Source organism: Channa argus, chromosome 20 (assembly GCF_033026475.1).
Source record: "Channa argus isolate prfri chromosome 20, Channa argus male v1.0, whole genome shotgun sequence".
Taxonomy (NCBI): domain Eukaryota; kingdom Metazoa; phylum Chordata; class Actinopteri; order Anabantiformes; family Channidae; genus Channa; species Channa argus.
Genome location: NC_090216.1, coordinates 12615847 through 12630906, shown reverse-complemented (window position 1 = coordinate 12630906; position 15060 = coordinate 12615847). Strand labels below are relative to the sequence as shown.

The 15060-nt window shown below is 37.2% G+C and overlaps 2 protein-coding genes across 6 annotated transcripts in view; one reads left to right on the top strand and one right to left on the bottom strand.

Annotated features, from left to right (window-relative positions):
• Window positions 1-175: 175 nt before the first annotated feature.
• LOC137106001 (uncharacterized) lies at window positions 176-6453 on the bottom strand. Its single transcript, XM_067488948.1, has 8 exons — window positions 6303-6453; window positions 4397-4432; window positions 4052-4276; window positions 3658-3942; window positions 2507-2785; window positions 2191-2415; window positions 1741-1854; window positions 176-1657 (listed from the first exon to the last, which is right to left on the bottom strand). The coding sequence occupies exons 1-8, from the start codon at window positions 6334-6336 to the stop codon at window positions 1095-1097; spliced, it is 1761 nt and encodes a 586-aa protein (XP_067345049.1). The 5' UTR covers window positions 6337-6453; the 3' UTR covers window positions 176-1094.
• Window positions 6454-13437: 6984 nt separating this feature from the next.
• LOC137105626 (SH3 and multiple ankyrin repeat domains protein 1-like) overlaps window positions 13438-15060 on the top strand; it is a 41003-nt gene continuing 39380 nt past the window's right edge. For 3 of the 5 annotated variants that reach the window (XM_067488079.1, XM_067488080.1, XM_067488081.1), the window contains exon 1: window positions 13438-13682. The gene's annotated coding sequence lies outside the window, so the exon portion shown is untranslated. The remainder of the gene's footprint in view (window positions 13683-15060) is intronic. The other 2 variants (XM_067488082.1, XM_067488083.1) reach the window with 1 other exon arrangement.

Genomic DNA, 15060 nt, shown 5'->3' with positions numbered 1-15060 from the left:
TGTTATTTTCAACTTTGCGATGCTAACATTAAAGTCTAATATGTAATGGCCCTAAAACTTACATTGGCAATGGTTGGACATTGAACCATTGTACAAAAGACGCTGTCTCAACTGAAATGAGCTGATGTAGGTTTCTCCTTCAAAAGTCCAAAGAAAACAAAGACACTCAACAGTGTTAAATCAGAGTAGGTTTGTCCTTTATTAGTTTGCATTACATGGTGCAGCGTTTACATTCTAAATGATCTCCAAGTTGATGTCTTGTGAGAATGCACAGTGTAAAATGCCTTTACATTTGAAAGCAAAGAAATAGAATTTGACCGTATACAATACCATTAAACATTAATTACTATTATTATTATTGTTGTTGTTGTTGTTGTTGATAATGCTAGTGCAAATATTTTGTAAAACTAAATGTTGATTATGAGATTCTCTTCAATTTATTTACAAATGACACAGTGACTTGGAAAGAAAATAAGCAAAATGCATCAATAAATGCAGATATTAACAGCTAAACACACACACACTACGTTGCACATCAGGAAAAAGCAGTTGTTATTATCATGAAAAAGTTGAAACTGATTATTTGATTATTATATGCCATTAGTGACAGATAGACTGAAAATGTGGCTTTGCTTATTTTCCACACTTGAAACATTAATTGTTGTTTTTTTATGGTTGGTGTTGTAAAATGCATTGTGCTCTGATAACGTGATGGAGTTTTAAAGAATATCCCGTAATAGTTACAAAAAGAAATGAAGTGCACCAATAGATTTTTTATGCAACATATAGAATTTGTCTTTTGAAAAGGCCTTTTGTGCTCATTACCTGACTTTTATTGTTAGGTCAAAACAATTCCAAATCTCACTTTAAGAGTAATTCTCTCTATTATCTAAAATATGTTACGAATAGCTTTGTTTTTTGCAATCTGGTATTGGTTTGTCCCTAAATATTATTCAGAAATCATCCTGAATGCAATTATGTACTTTTACTAATTTGTACTTAGTGATAGACCAACCTGTTACTTTAGTAGTTTGCAGGAAATGTGATTTTTCGTATTTCGAAGTTCTAGATATCTTTCCAAAGCTTTGTTTTTTCTAATCTGCCTTTACTTCCTCATTTTCCTTCATTGTCTCATAATTCTTGTCTTTGTCACCCTTCCCTTCTTCTACATGTCCTTCTTTTCCTCCTGCTGCACCCTCTGTTCCCAGGGTTTGGTAAACCCCCTCTTTCATTCCCTCCTTCTTAAGTGCTTCATATCCTCCTTCTCCTCCTGCTGCACCCTCTTTTCCCAGGGTGTGGTAAAGCCCCTCTTTCATTCCCTCTTTCTTCAGTGCTTCATATCCTCCCTCTCCTCCTGCTGCCCCCTCTGTTCCCAAGGTGCTGTATACCCCTTCTTTCATTCCCTCTTTCTTCAGCGCTTCATATCCTCCCTCCCCTCCTGCTGCACCCTCCATCCCCAGGGTGTGGTATACCCCCTCTTTCCTTTCTTCTTGCTTCAGTGGTTCATATTCACCCTCTTTCTTCTCTCCACCCGCTGCTTCTGGGTGAAGTGTGTCATACTCGCCCTCCTTTTGGGCACCATGGGCCTTCTGCAGTGGCTCATATTTGTCATCGCCTTTATCTCGGGACTTCAGCGCCACATCCTCATAAATTGGTCCTAAAAGAATTGTGATGAGGTGTGTAAGCTTACGGCCTTCTGTGTGCACACAAAATGAAGTGAATGATGCAGTAGTAACTGACCTCTAGTATTTCTTCTCTTGCGAAATATGTAAACAATCCCCAAAACAATTCCCAAAATTAGCAACACCAGGACGATGACCACCAACATTGTACCGGATGTGGTTGAAGATTCATCTGAAAGAGAAATCCAACGTATATAATATGAAACATATAACTTTAGGATAACCCTGTAACTAGGGTTCTGTGACGGTTCAGAATTTCTTATTAGTTCATTTTTTTTATTACCAGAATTAATCAAAATAAATAAAAACAAATAATAGTTCAATGATTCCCTTGGGAAAATAACGTGGGGCAGCTGCACACAGACAAACCAGGAACCGAACCATTAATCCTGGTTATTTTGCCACAGTTCGAAAGCTCCCTCCAGAATCAAAGAAGACAAGTTAGCTTTTCTAAATGTGTATTATATGTTAAAGGAAAATAAGTTGAAGTCAATTAGCAAGAACTCACATTTGTAACTGTTGCTGAGAGAAGATCTCCCGTTTTTAAAGACACCTCTGCATGCATAAGTACCACTCTTTGTTGGGTTCCCCTGGTCTGGGCTGTAATCTACACGTGTCCACGTAGCATCGCTCTTGTAATACCAATGATAGGAATTGGCTTGGAATTTCAATGAATTCAAAGAACAGGACATGCCAGATTGAGACTGTGAAAGAACCGCCTTGACAGGAGGCACTGAAAAAAGAAAAAAGAAAAGAAACACACACAAAAAATAATTAATTCAGAAGCCTTTGAAATCAAAAATGTGTTTGGTTAGTTTACATACCATGGATATATGCATACTGCTCCTCAGAGGTCACTGTATGTTGGAGCGCTGCAGTTTGTGACTTGTAACTGAATATGGCAATACACTTATACTTTCCTTCTAATGATTCTTTCACTTCAGGAAATTTCAGCTCAGAACTAGAACTCTTTGCAATCTCGGTATCGTTGTGGAAGAATTGAGCTGTTTTGATATCATCTGTGCCCCAGACGAGGCACTTCAGAGACAGCTTCTCTCCCTCTATAGGAGCCGGTGGATACATTTCCAGAGATACTTGCCTACCTGAAAGACGAAGATTTAGAAAGGTAAAATATGTGGAATCTTTCTATGAATAAATCTAATCTGTGAATAAAGTCAGGCATTTAAAAATATATAGAAATTACTAAAATGATTTGTTAAGGTACATTTAAAAGCTAAGGCAGAGGTGCCACTTTACATTTCTGCGTTCATGGCACAGAAAGAAGAAGAGGTAGGAAACGGCAAGTTCAAGCTAATGAAACATTTTCAACTATATTTATGTAGTGCAACAAAGTCATCTCAGGGCACTTTACATTATAAAGTCAAGACTGTACAAGTATGTGGAGGGAACACAACAAATCTGGCTTTCTCTCCGCACACTGAATGCAGATCAGGCAGGTCAAATTCAGCACAACACGCCATAGAGTAAAATTACTGCAAGACTCACTTTGAGCACTGATAATATGTGAAATAAGTCTTTTAAACTAGACCACTGAAGGAGGAACTGACACTAAGGGATTCGTTTTAATAAAAAAAAAAAACGACTTCTCTCTTGGATGTAGTGAAGTAAAAGTCAAAACAGCTGTAATTAAATCTTTTTAAGTATACGTGAAAAATGCACTTTATTACAGTAACGAAGTACTTTTATTTTACATCAATGACTAATGGTAAACAAAAAGATAAAAAATGACCTGCCATTATTTAAAGTGCAAAAGGCCTTTCTTTGGCTTAGACTGCCTTTCATTTTACAGTGGGCTACAGTGGGCTGCATGTCATTTAAATTTAAAATAAAACTACTGATACCATTAAAGCACATAGAAGATAAATGAATTTCATGATGGAATATAACTCAAAACACTTAAGTACAATTTGCCACAGAAATGTTAAATAGAGTATTCAAATACCAGCAGGCCTACCTGATGTCCTCACTGTGACTTGGTTACTTCTGTTGTTTAGATTACTATCGGTGCACCAGAAAATGGTCTCAGGGACCAACAGTCTGCTGGTTTGGAAGTTTATACTAATATCATTAGGGTTTTTTAATCGTAACACAATCTTATTAGTTTGGTTCAGTCCTCTGTTGACCCAGCACTTCCATCCTTGAAGACCATCTTCATTTTCAAGATGCAGGATAACTGATCCTCCAGTCTGCATGACCGGTTGACCTGTCCTGATGGTGAGTGAGGCTTGAGGAAGGAATGCTGGATGGTGAATAATAAAATGATGATATTATAAGTATGGATATTGTACCTCCCTTTGGGCACAATCTGTGAGATTTATAAATGTTAAATGTCCACGTGGCACATTTACCATTGACATCAATGGGTAACGTTTCACTCTTTTTCCCATTGCTCTCACACTGATAAAAGCCAGAATGCTTTGGATGAGCAGATGTGATCTTCAAGGTTTCATTTATTTCTGATTGTTTGCTGTTGTTAAAATACCATTTCACTGGGCCTGAGCCCCCTTCACATTTCAAATAAAACAAGTCTCCAGAGAAGATTCCCAGGTGGGTGAAGTTGGGTGATATAGAAACTAAGGAGACAGAGAGACAAAGAGAAACATGGCATACAGTAAAGTATCTGCTGAGAGTTGGCACATTTAACACCCAGAGGAAAATAGAAGGAATCATTTGATAATACACTTGTGTATTACCTTTTAGCTGTTGGCATCTTGCCACGGCCACGAACACTGTAACAAAATTCAAAAAATGTGATACTTCATTAATCGTTTAATCACATCAATCATAACTCTCACTCACAACTCAATACATAAATACATTTTGGACATTGCAACTGAAACAAATCTGCATTTGTCTTTTTGATTGGTTATTTAATGCTGTTGCACCTCAGCCACAGTCTCTTTTTATCCTGTTCCTGTACCAATGCTCGAAAAACAGAATTAACTAACAGAATATGTCCAAAACCTTATAAGTTCTAAGCATTAACGTCTTTAAGCTGTCTCTATTCCTTCCTCAATCTAACATGTTTTTTTCTTTTCATGTTTTTATGTTTTCTTTGAAACATATGGTTAATCATTAAACGCTATTATTGTCATTTTATGAGCATCCTCATAATATACAGTGGGTGGACAGGACGATTTTTGAGCGGCACAATGGAGGTGAGGATTAGTAACTGAGTTGTAAAGGTAAGGGTCAGATGGCAGCACGATGGTGGAGGGCTTAGCATTATCTATTGCAGGAAATGTGCAGTATTATCTTATTCCATTAATCCACAGTTTCCTAATGCCAGAAAAGAAGTTCCTGATATGTCATCATCTATCATGTACATTACACTGCACATGACTTATGTGTAGTTTTGATGTGTGCGGCAGTAAGTGCATTATTCTGTGTTGTTCGTGAGTATTTTTGCTAGCAATATAAGTAAAACTTGCAATTCACTAAATTCAAAATTGAAAAATGAAAAACACATTGGTGGAAAAAAATTGTCTTCGACTTTAATATTAATAATAATTTTAACCTGCAAGAAGCTACAGCAGAGCCTTCTCTTATTAATTTTATAGTTGTTTGATATAAGTTTGGATTGTTCTTGTACAGAGGAGCTCTGGTCCGTCTGTTTGTTTGTATGCATTTGTCTGTGTATGGTTGGTATGGTATGTACAACAGGCATTACAAAATATAGTCCATAATTGATGGCAATTAGACTTTCTTTATCCACATGAAAAGAAATCAGCATTTAAAGGACTAATATTATTAAAAGTTAGTCTAGTTATTATAGAAACATTTTAACTGGCAGTACATCTTCACAACTGTATATATGGGTGCATATATATGTGCATGCATATGCATCTGTGGAGAAAAACAAATCATGCTTGACAAATCTCAATAAAAAAAAGTCCTTGAGACTGGGCATGAGCAATAAAGACTTCAAATATTTAGTCTTAAGAGTGATGTAAACCCAAAGAGTCATTCAGAGAACGGACATCATTACACACTAAACAAAACTAACCCTACTAAAACTACCTAGGCTAAAAATAGATGAATAAAATATATTCTGTGTCCTTGTCAACAATTTTAATTTGCTGTAAGTCTTGGCAAAACCTGGCTCCGACACTATATATGTTATATATATGTGCATGTGGGAAATGATGGGAAAATCCATGATGTATCTATGTGGATGTTGTTGCGCAGGTTATAATACGATTAATGTGCTACTGTCACTTTCAGTTTTGCTCTCATGTCTTTGAGTTCTGCATGATAGGGCTTAATTTTAACTTAGTTTTACCTGATGTTTGTGTTAGTTTATACACATCAACTTTTCACTTTTTTAGTGCTTTCACAGCTTTAGTATTTATTGTAATGTACTTATTTACATAATTTACATTAAAATTTGCATTTCCATAAAATGTACATAATGCTGACTGACACAATCACACTTTTTGCTTCATGAAAAATTATTTTATGCACAAAATATGGGATCTGCTTAGATATTGTTAGTGCATGAAATTTCTGAAAACCGAAAATCTTTTTCATGCAAATGTTGTAATTTGTAGAGATTAAAAGCATGAAATAACAGAGCATGTTTAACAGAGACCTTCTTACCTGCCAAGAGCAGCAGATGTTTTCCTCCCCTCATTGCTCTGCAGAAATATCGTTCATAAGAGAAACAACACTATGACTAAGTTGCTGGTTAGTGATCGGAAACTAAATGAGTTCGAGTGTTAAGTCGTGTTGAGGAAGTTGGTGAAGGAAGCTGTTTGGTGGGTGGGGTGGGAATGTTGCTTGTAACATTCCTCCTTAGTGCTTGGATTTTTTCTGACAGATAAAGAAAGTCACTTTTACAGAATTTTAGAAATGCATTTAATTTGTGAGACAGTAACAGAAAGTGAACACAGCCAGTTACATAAGAAAACACTGTACTTAAGAAATCTAAAGTGAATAAACACATTATGAAACACAAATAAAAAAACTTCTAGATTTTTTTACTTTTTACAGCCTCTCTTAAATCTGACTATCTGACTTATTACTGCCGTACAGTGACCAAAAGAAAAGTAGAAAACGTTGGAATAATTTAGTTTTCAGACAAATTACTCTTTTTTGCAAAGGTTAATTTTGGTTTCATTTTTACTGTGATATTTTTGGAAGAGACTGCTCAATAACATTTTATGGAGATAAATACTTTATCTATCAAGAATAAATAATATTTTCGTAATCATTTAATGCGAAGTGGTAAAAACATTTCATTCCTACTTTATGGGCAACAGTGTATGTGAACTCAGCCTGGTGTCTTTCATTAATTCATCATAATGTAATCTGATCTTCATTTAAGTCCTAAGTATAGACAAAAGCAATGTGCTGAAACTAATAGCAAACAATAGGAATCTATCATGTTTTCATTGACCAAAACAGAAAAAGAAGAGTAGTTACATTATTAGTAAAAGCTCCCACCGCTTCCATATCCCCAGAACTAAGTTCTGGACTATGGGAGATCGAGCTTCCTGCATAGCTGACCCCATCTCAGGAACTCCCTACCTGAACATTTCAAGGCCCCAGACACTGTAACTGCTTTTAAAGAGAACCTGAAGACTTAACTCTTCAAGGAATGTTTTTAATAACTGCTGCTTGCTTGTTTGGGGTTAATATGTTTTATGTTCCCTTTTTCTTGTAGCACTTTGAGATCGGTCTCTTACATGGGTTCCTGCTTCTGGAATTATTTGACTCTGTACATATGACATCATCCTTTGCTTTGGAGGAAGGATCTCTAATGTTTTAGTGATCCAGTCATTTCCTCTGTTTTGATATTCCGATTTTTCCATTTGTAGTTCTCTAGTACTCTCCAGGCTCAGAGGCAGCAAATCAGCTTCACCTTGATGATGTTTTCAGACATGTACACATTTCCCTTTTACATAATATTGTGCTGAATGTGCTTCTGAAAGAAAATTTCACTTTAGTTTCAAACCATTTATTTCTTTAAAACTTTAGTCGTATAATGTTTTTTTTTTTTTTTTGGAGAGCAGCAGCATGCAGCTGTGCTCCATGATTTACATATAATCATTTACAGAAGCCTTTAGCTGTGCTTTTGTTATCTTTTTACTCTGCAAAAAGTAATCATTAACTGACTGCTTATTATTTGTTAAAACAATTTTGGGGAAGTGAGAAACAAATTGCCAAAGCTGTTTATCAGTTATAGTGACTGGAAGATGAAACCAGATGTCTTGTGCTCAGTTGTTGGTGGACACTGACCACTGGTAGAAAAAGGGTGTCAATCAAATGGCAAGAGAGGCTCTGAGACTAAAATTAAAAATGAAATGGTGTTGGCATGGCAAAGATGGTTAGAGCTCTTTGTAATCATTTCTTTCTGTGCTGGTCATTTCAGGAAACTGTGGGTGCTATTTTTTTAACGATTCTTCTAGTAAACTGAAAGGAAACTGAGGTCTGGTCAGCAACTTCTGCTATTTCCAATCCTGCGTGAAAGAAGAACTAAATGGTTAAACTGTAATGCCATCTGGAGTTTCTGGTAAAGAAGTCGATCTGGTGAAAATGCTGAGATAAACTATTTTTCTCGGAAGCTCAACCAGAGGACAGTTTTGTGCAACTGGGAAATTTTAGCAACACTTCAACATGACAGCAAAGTACCAAAATATAAAAGATTACTCTAAGTCCTTTTAAAAACTAAAATGTTTGGGTCTTGGACTAAAACCAGATCATTCTATCAGTGTGGAAATACATTTGTTGGGTGGCTACTGCTGGGCAGAGCTATAAAAAAATTAAATAAAATAAAAAGCAAAGAGGAAAAGGCCACAGTTATGAAAACAGCTTTCTGGGTGGCTGTTTCAGTAAACTATAATAAAAACAGTTTTGACTTTCCGTTGCTTGAAATGGCCACTAGAGTCCAGCACAGCATTATTTTCTTTGGGAAAATACAGCATGAATTAGGCCCTGCAGCATGTTGAAGCCCATGTTTTACTGCAAATATACACTAAGAAAATGCTTGATTGTGTGTGAGGGACGTTAAATATAACATTTATGTTTTCGTTTATGATTAGGCTATATGTTGTTCTAAGTAACTGCACTAAAAATGTGGAGGCATAATATTATATTTCACACTAGTGATATTTTATTCACAGCTTCAATTTCATGTACTTTTTTCTGCCCACTTCTCTATTCTGATTTTGTTTCAATATACCCATAATTCTTTTTCACCATAAGCAATAAAACATGAAATAAAAATGAAAACCTAGCCACCATATTCTTACTACTGTATACTCCTTATGCCCATGACCCACTTTCCTCTCCTTGACTTTGGCATCAGAGGGGTTAACACAGAATGCAAGAGGAAAGATAGTTTATCAGAATAAGGACATCAGCCAGCAAAGGGAGTGAAAGCACAGAGATAGGATTACAGTGTGGTGAACATACACCGCAGAGTGGTGCACTATTAAAGGAGAGCACCCACTAGAGCTCTTCTAAAGCGTTGCAATGAAGGTGTCATGTCGTCCTTAAGAGGCTGGATATGGCAGGATTCATCTCCAGCTCCTCTTAACAGAGTGAATTATTGTGTGCATTAATGTATTTCAACCAAGTCTGCCTTCGTTTGTCCTCCATCCATCTCTTTGATGGGCTCTAAAAGCCACGATAAAGCAAGCAGAAGGAGAGTTTTTCACTCAAACACTCCAGATGCATAAATGCAATTTACTGAAACAGAATGATATATTATATAAAAACTTGGTATCATCACGCATAGCCAACATTAGAGTACTCAGTATATGTGTTTTTTATTCAATTAAATTGGTTATTTTTAAATGCGTGTGTTAATTTATTCATTTTGAAACTTTTACTAACCTGAATTGAAGTGGACACTGTGTCCAGCTGAACCACAGTCATACAGTAGGACACAAGCATCAGCTGTTGAGTGTTTGAGCTGAGGTCTTGACCTTCCTTTACTCACAGCCTGTCCTTGCAGCAGGTTTCAGGGCCGCTTTACAAAGTGAGAGCAACATGTGTGACGTGTAACGGTGCAGTCACATGCTGAGCTTGTCAACAACAACAACATGCATCACCTGCCCGGGAGTGTGGACACAGAGAGTGCTGAAGATTTAAGGCCCCCGCTTGATCACATTCTTGATGGATTCTAGCAGAGGAGCTTTTTTGGTTGTCATAAAGGCTGAAATCCTACCTCAATAAAAACAAAACAAAACACAGTTCCACCATCCATCCAAACTTATCAATAAATGTAACTGCTGATCTGATTTCCCCCAGTTCTCACATAGTGGTTGACCATGGCCATTTGCGTGAAAGCAAACGACCAACATCATGTTGTACAGACTAGTTTATTTCAAGAATACCCCGATAATCCTCAGATAACACACTAAGGGTTTACATCATTATAGGAAGGCTTGATCATGTGGCAAAATGTTTCTTTTTGTAAATTTAGCTCAGACAGTGGTGAGATCTTTGCCCAGAGATGATGTGAAAATGTGAGAATGACTGAAAATATCCAATTTCAAAGCTTTTTCTGTTCAATAATCTATTTTTTATTTAAAGCACAGCATGTTTCCTCTTTGAATAGAATATACTATCCTTTCCTCACTTTTATAGTGTGTTTTTACAGTAGTACAATCATATTTTTCAGTGATGCTGGATGTGTTTAGAGATGATAACTGGCTTGGAACTTTCAACCAGACATGGTAGCAAAATTCTGCTTTTCGTACAGCTATTGGGCGAGGTTTGTATATGACTGTGATCCCAATCATCTTATGCTGAACATAAATAAAACTGAAGAAATATCGTTTGACTCTAAAGCTAGAGGTGACCACAGCCCTCTGATTATTAACAACATCCACATTAATAAGGTGTGCTCTTCAAGTATCTTGTTTATATACTGATAATACATTCACTTGGCAAGTCCTTGTTTACAGTCTGTGTGCCAGGTTACGGCCAGGATTACTGTTTCTAAGAAGGCTAGAAGTATTTGGGATTGACCAAAACTGATGTTTTTGTTAAGCAACCTTGGAAAGATTACATAGATGTGATGTAGTCCCACTGTGGCAACCATTAACTTTAGCTGGAAGCCAGGCTTGCTTGTCTTATTAAAGAATAACTTGTGGTATTTTGCAGAACAATTGTATGTCCACATTCATGCACAAACCGTCACTGAGCCTTCTCTTCTCACATGTGGTTAGAGTGGATTCACTCTTTTGGTTTCGCTATTGACTTCCATTGTTGTCCAAAGAGTACTAAGAAAATATTGGCCAGACACACCACTGCATTGGGTGACATGTTTCTTGATTCAGTAACCTTTCTATTTTTAACAAAGTAGCACTGGGCACTTCCTTTTAATGCTTCTGGTGAACTGTGCATGCAAAACATGTAGACAAATTTACAAGGATTTTGGTTTTTGTAATGAAAAAACATACCCGTAGTGAAGTTGTGTGGCTTGCTGATGTTATCCTTTAAGGCTGGTAATAGGAATAAACTCATTTGCGTCTTACCTTTACTGGCTGACCCGTCCCTTTTTCTTCAATCAAAGCATGAGCTTTTATCCTCTGGTAGATAATTTATATTAAGTGTCGAATTAATAGTATTAAGAATGAATTTGTGCCTTTAGTAATGTTGTGACTTAAATGTAAGTAACCTATATTTAGTATTGTACATGTTCCTCTTCTTGTGGAAGTCAGTAAATGCTGACAGTGGTGGAAAGTAACAAAGTACAAGTACTTCAAGTATATCTTCTCAAAACTTATCAAAAATATCACTGTGAAAACTAAACCACAATTAACCTTTGCAAAGAAGAGGAATTTGTCTGAACACAATATTATTCCAACTTTAGGGGCAACAGTGTTTTAGAATAGAAACCCCTTGCTCAGAAAATATCTGAATACATTTTAATTTCCCAAGGAGTTCTATAGTTGTTACATATACATGCACACCATTGTTCAAAGTAGGTAAGATGTAAGTTAAATAAATTGTGGCCTATAAAATAAAGTGTTACCGTGTCTTCCTCTATTATCATAATGAATAGAAAGGTTACAACAGGATTGTGGATGTTTCAGTTTAGAGAGGTGTCTCAAGGTATGCATAATGTTGCAATGTGAATATGTTAAGTTGTCCAATTAGTGTGGAGTGTGTAACGCTGTGTAATGCATTTCTATGTTATGTTGGTTTTAAGTTATGTATTAGTATATGTTAAGATGTGCAATGTAACCTGTAATAACCTAACATGCATGTTTTGGGGCTCTGGGAGGAAACTGGAGTACCTGAAGGAAACCCACACAAACACAGGGAGAACATACAAACTCCACACAGAAAAGGCCACAGTCAGCAGGCCGATTCAGGTTAAGCAAGTTGCAGGCTAATCAAACACAGTAATGTCATGGTCAGCAAACCAGTTAGTGGTAGCTTAGGCACTGTGGGCAGATGGTCCTGCTGTTAAAGAAAATCAGCAACTTCACATAGTTTATGGGCAGACAGAATCACAAACTGCTCTAAAATCTCTTGGTAGATGCTGCATTGACTTAAACATGATAAAACACAGTGGACAGATGACATGGCCCAAAATCATCTCTCAAAATCAAATCGTCACACTAGACTTAAGCAACTAGGATTCTGTGCCTCCCTACTCCTCCTTCAGACTCTGGGGCCTTAACTTCCAAATGCAACATTTACTTTTATTTTAAAAGGTCCAGTTCTTTTTCTCTTCAGCCCAGGTGAAATGCTCCTAATGTTGTCTGTGGTTGAGGAGTGGCTTGGTACTAGAAGTGCGAAAGTTGTAGCCCATTTTCTGTGATGTCTGTGCATGGTAGCTCCTAATGCATTGACTCCAACCCCACTCCACTCTTTGTGAAGCTCTCCCAAGTTCTTAATGGGCTTTGCTTGGCAATCCTGTTAAGCCTGCGGTCTTCCCTGTTGCTTGAGCACCTTCTTACCACACTTTTTCTATCTTACCAACTTTTTAAGAAAATGCTTACATACAACACACTGCCAGCCCCTTTCTGTGGCTTCCCCTTCTTGTGGAAGTCAGCAGCCTGTGCCATGGTCGTTCTTGCATGTACTGAAGTAGACAGAGAGATAAATTGTAAACTTTCTGTGACATGGCATGTACATGGTTAGAATATGTGTCATTATCGATGATTTCTACTTCAAGGTAAAGCCGTATTATATCAGTGGAATAAGTCAAAACCGTTTCTTTTTATTTTGTGATGACCCCTATCATCAAAGGCACAAAGGAACTGCAGTGAGGTGGCCTGTCTGTGAGAGAGGGTAGGATAAAGGAGAGGGAATCATATCATGGGATGAGTGTGAGTGTGTTACATTTTTTTTTGTGACAGAAATAATGAGTGAGATGGGGCAGAGGCAGGAGTGGTTGAACAGTGGTGGAAAAGTGAAAGACAAAAAGAGAGCGTGAGAGAAATTAATGAAGAAAATTGGGGGTAATTGAATAGAAGAGTGCTTGGGTCCGAAAAAGCAGCGAGTGCAACTGACAGATAGACAGTGAAGAGTCAGTGCACAGTGGATGTACAAAGAGAGGGAGGAGAACAAAGGAGAGGGATCAATCCAGCAGCTGAAGTAAGAGAGAGAGAGAGAGAGAGAGAGAGAGAGAGAGAGAGAGAGAGAGAGAGAGTATGCCAGGCTGGAGAGAGAGTGCATGGATGTGTGTGCAATAGAGAGAAAGAGAAGTGGAAAAGAGAGAGAGACAGCTATTGCAGGGCACAGAGTAAGTGAAACTGTGCGTGTGTATGTGTGTGTTTGCGTGTGTGAATGAAAAAGAGAACGAGACCCTGCATAACACAGTGGCTCGGGCTGCTTCGCACAGATGCACATGAAATGTGATTTTCAAAGAGAAAAAGCAAATGTTACTTTTCCTCTTTGATATTTTATCAACTGGATGGTTTTCTAACCCTGGTGCCTTTTTACTCTCTTTGTGGTTTATCAAGGAGCTCGGATACAACGGGGAGCAACACCGCCAGAACTACAGCCTAAAAGGTATTTTCTTTGTGGTCAATAATTTTCCAAATTTTGGTTGGAATTAGCCTGACCAAGAGCAGTTGATGTGTGTATCTGTACTAAGTACTGTAAAGTGTTAATAATACTAAAAAATAAAAAATAAAGAGAACAGTAGAATGATACAGTTGATTAAAAGCTTGATTGTGAACCACAACATGAATGATTGCATGCCAGAGGTCCACACTAACCGGACAGAAAAAGGAATCTTTAGAAGCAAAGAGTGTGAAGGTGAAAGTCACTGCTCTTTACAAAAGAGAAGCGGGTGCTGCTGAAAGTGTGGCAGAGTGAGTGAGGGAAATATCCTCTGAGGTCTGATTCACATGTTTTATGTAGGTGTGCAGAAAGTGGGACAGAAAAAGAAGAATTACAAATTTCAAAGAGCCCTCAAAGAAAAGAAACCTTGCTTACGTGCATCACTCCCGAGCAGCTTTAGGACTGATCGGAGAGAAAGGACAGTTCTGCTGTTATGAATCTAAGCTTTATTAGCTTGGATGTGCAGCAAAAAAATGACCTGTAATGAAAGTTAGATATAGTAGATCTGTTTGCTTGTTGATGAAATTTATGAAAGATAAATGACAAAACACCCATTAAGGTAAATGTCTGCTGTTTGAACAACATTGGACACAGTGGATGATTTTTATTTCACTCTAAATGAGGCTTTAATGCTAAATGTTTTATAACCATAATTGACTTTTTTGTGGCTAGTTAAGACACAGCATACCATATTCATTATTAATTATAGTTGTACATTACAGTACACAATTCCTCTCACAAAGTTGGTTATGACCTTCCTAAGTGAAACATGTAAAGTAGAAAATGGGAATAATTGATGTAGATAATAAGAGGGGGAAAAAATATTGATACTTATGTAATACCTACAGTATATTAATACCTCTCAGATGCTTACAGAATTTTATTACACTTTTGTGGACGAGTTAAAAGAGAAAATGTGTTGAAATGGAAAGGTGAGTGAAATCAAGCGAGAGCTCATCAACACCCACATTTCACATACTTCTTTAGCTGTGACTTGTCGTAACTGTTACCTGCTCACGGTATTAATGGTGTCAGCTGGTTAAAAGGTGGAAACCCTCAAAGGACCCCGGAGAACTGACACACAAACACACACACACGCACACACACAAATATACACACACGCTTAAATACCTAAACTGTTCCTAGTTGAAACAGGGTGTTAGTATTAGCTTTTGCTGTGCGCCAGTGGTGTGTTTTAGCTCCGTGTACTTTTATCCTACGGATAGAACATAATTGACTTTGCAAAGCCTCCTAAGACCTGCCCCACATGCTGTAATGCACAACAAGCTTTAAAAGCATATTTTTCTATTGAAACTGCACCTAG

Excerpts from the sequence above, each read along its gene's own strand:
- LOC137106001 (XM_067488948.1), bottom strand. The coding sequence starts at position 6,336 with ATGAGGGGAGGAAAACATCTGCTGCTCTTGGCAG. Across the intron at positions 3,943-4,051 it reads GTTACCCATTGATGTCAATG|CATTCCTTCCTCAAGCCTCA; the intron begins GTAAATGTGCCA and ends TTCACCATCCAG. Across the intron at positions 2,416-2,506 it reads GCAGTATGCATATATCCATG|TGCCTCCTGTCAAGGCGGTT; the intron begins GTATGTAAACTA and ends TTCTTTTTTCAG.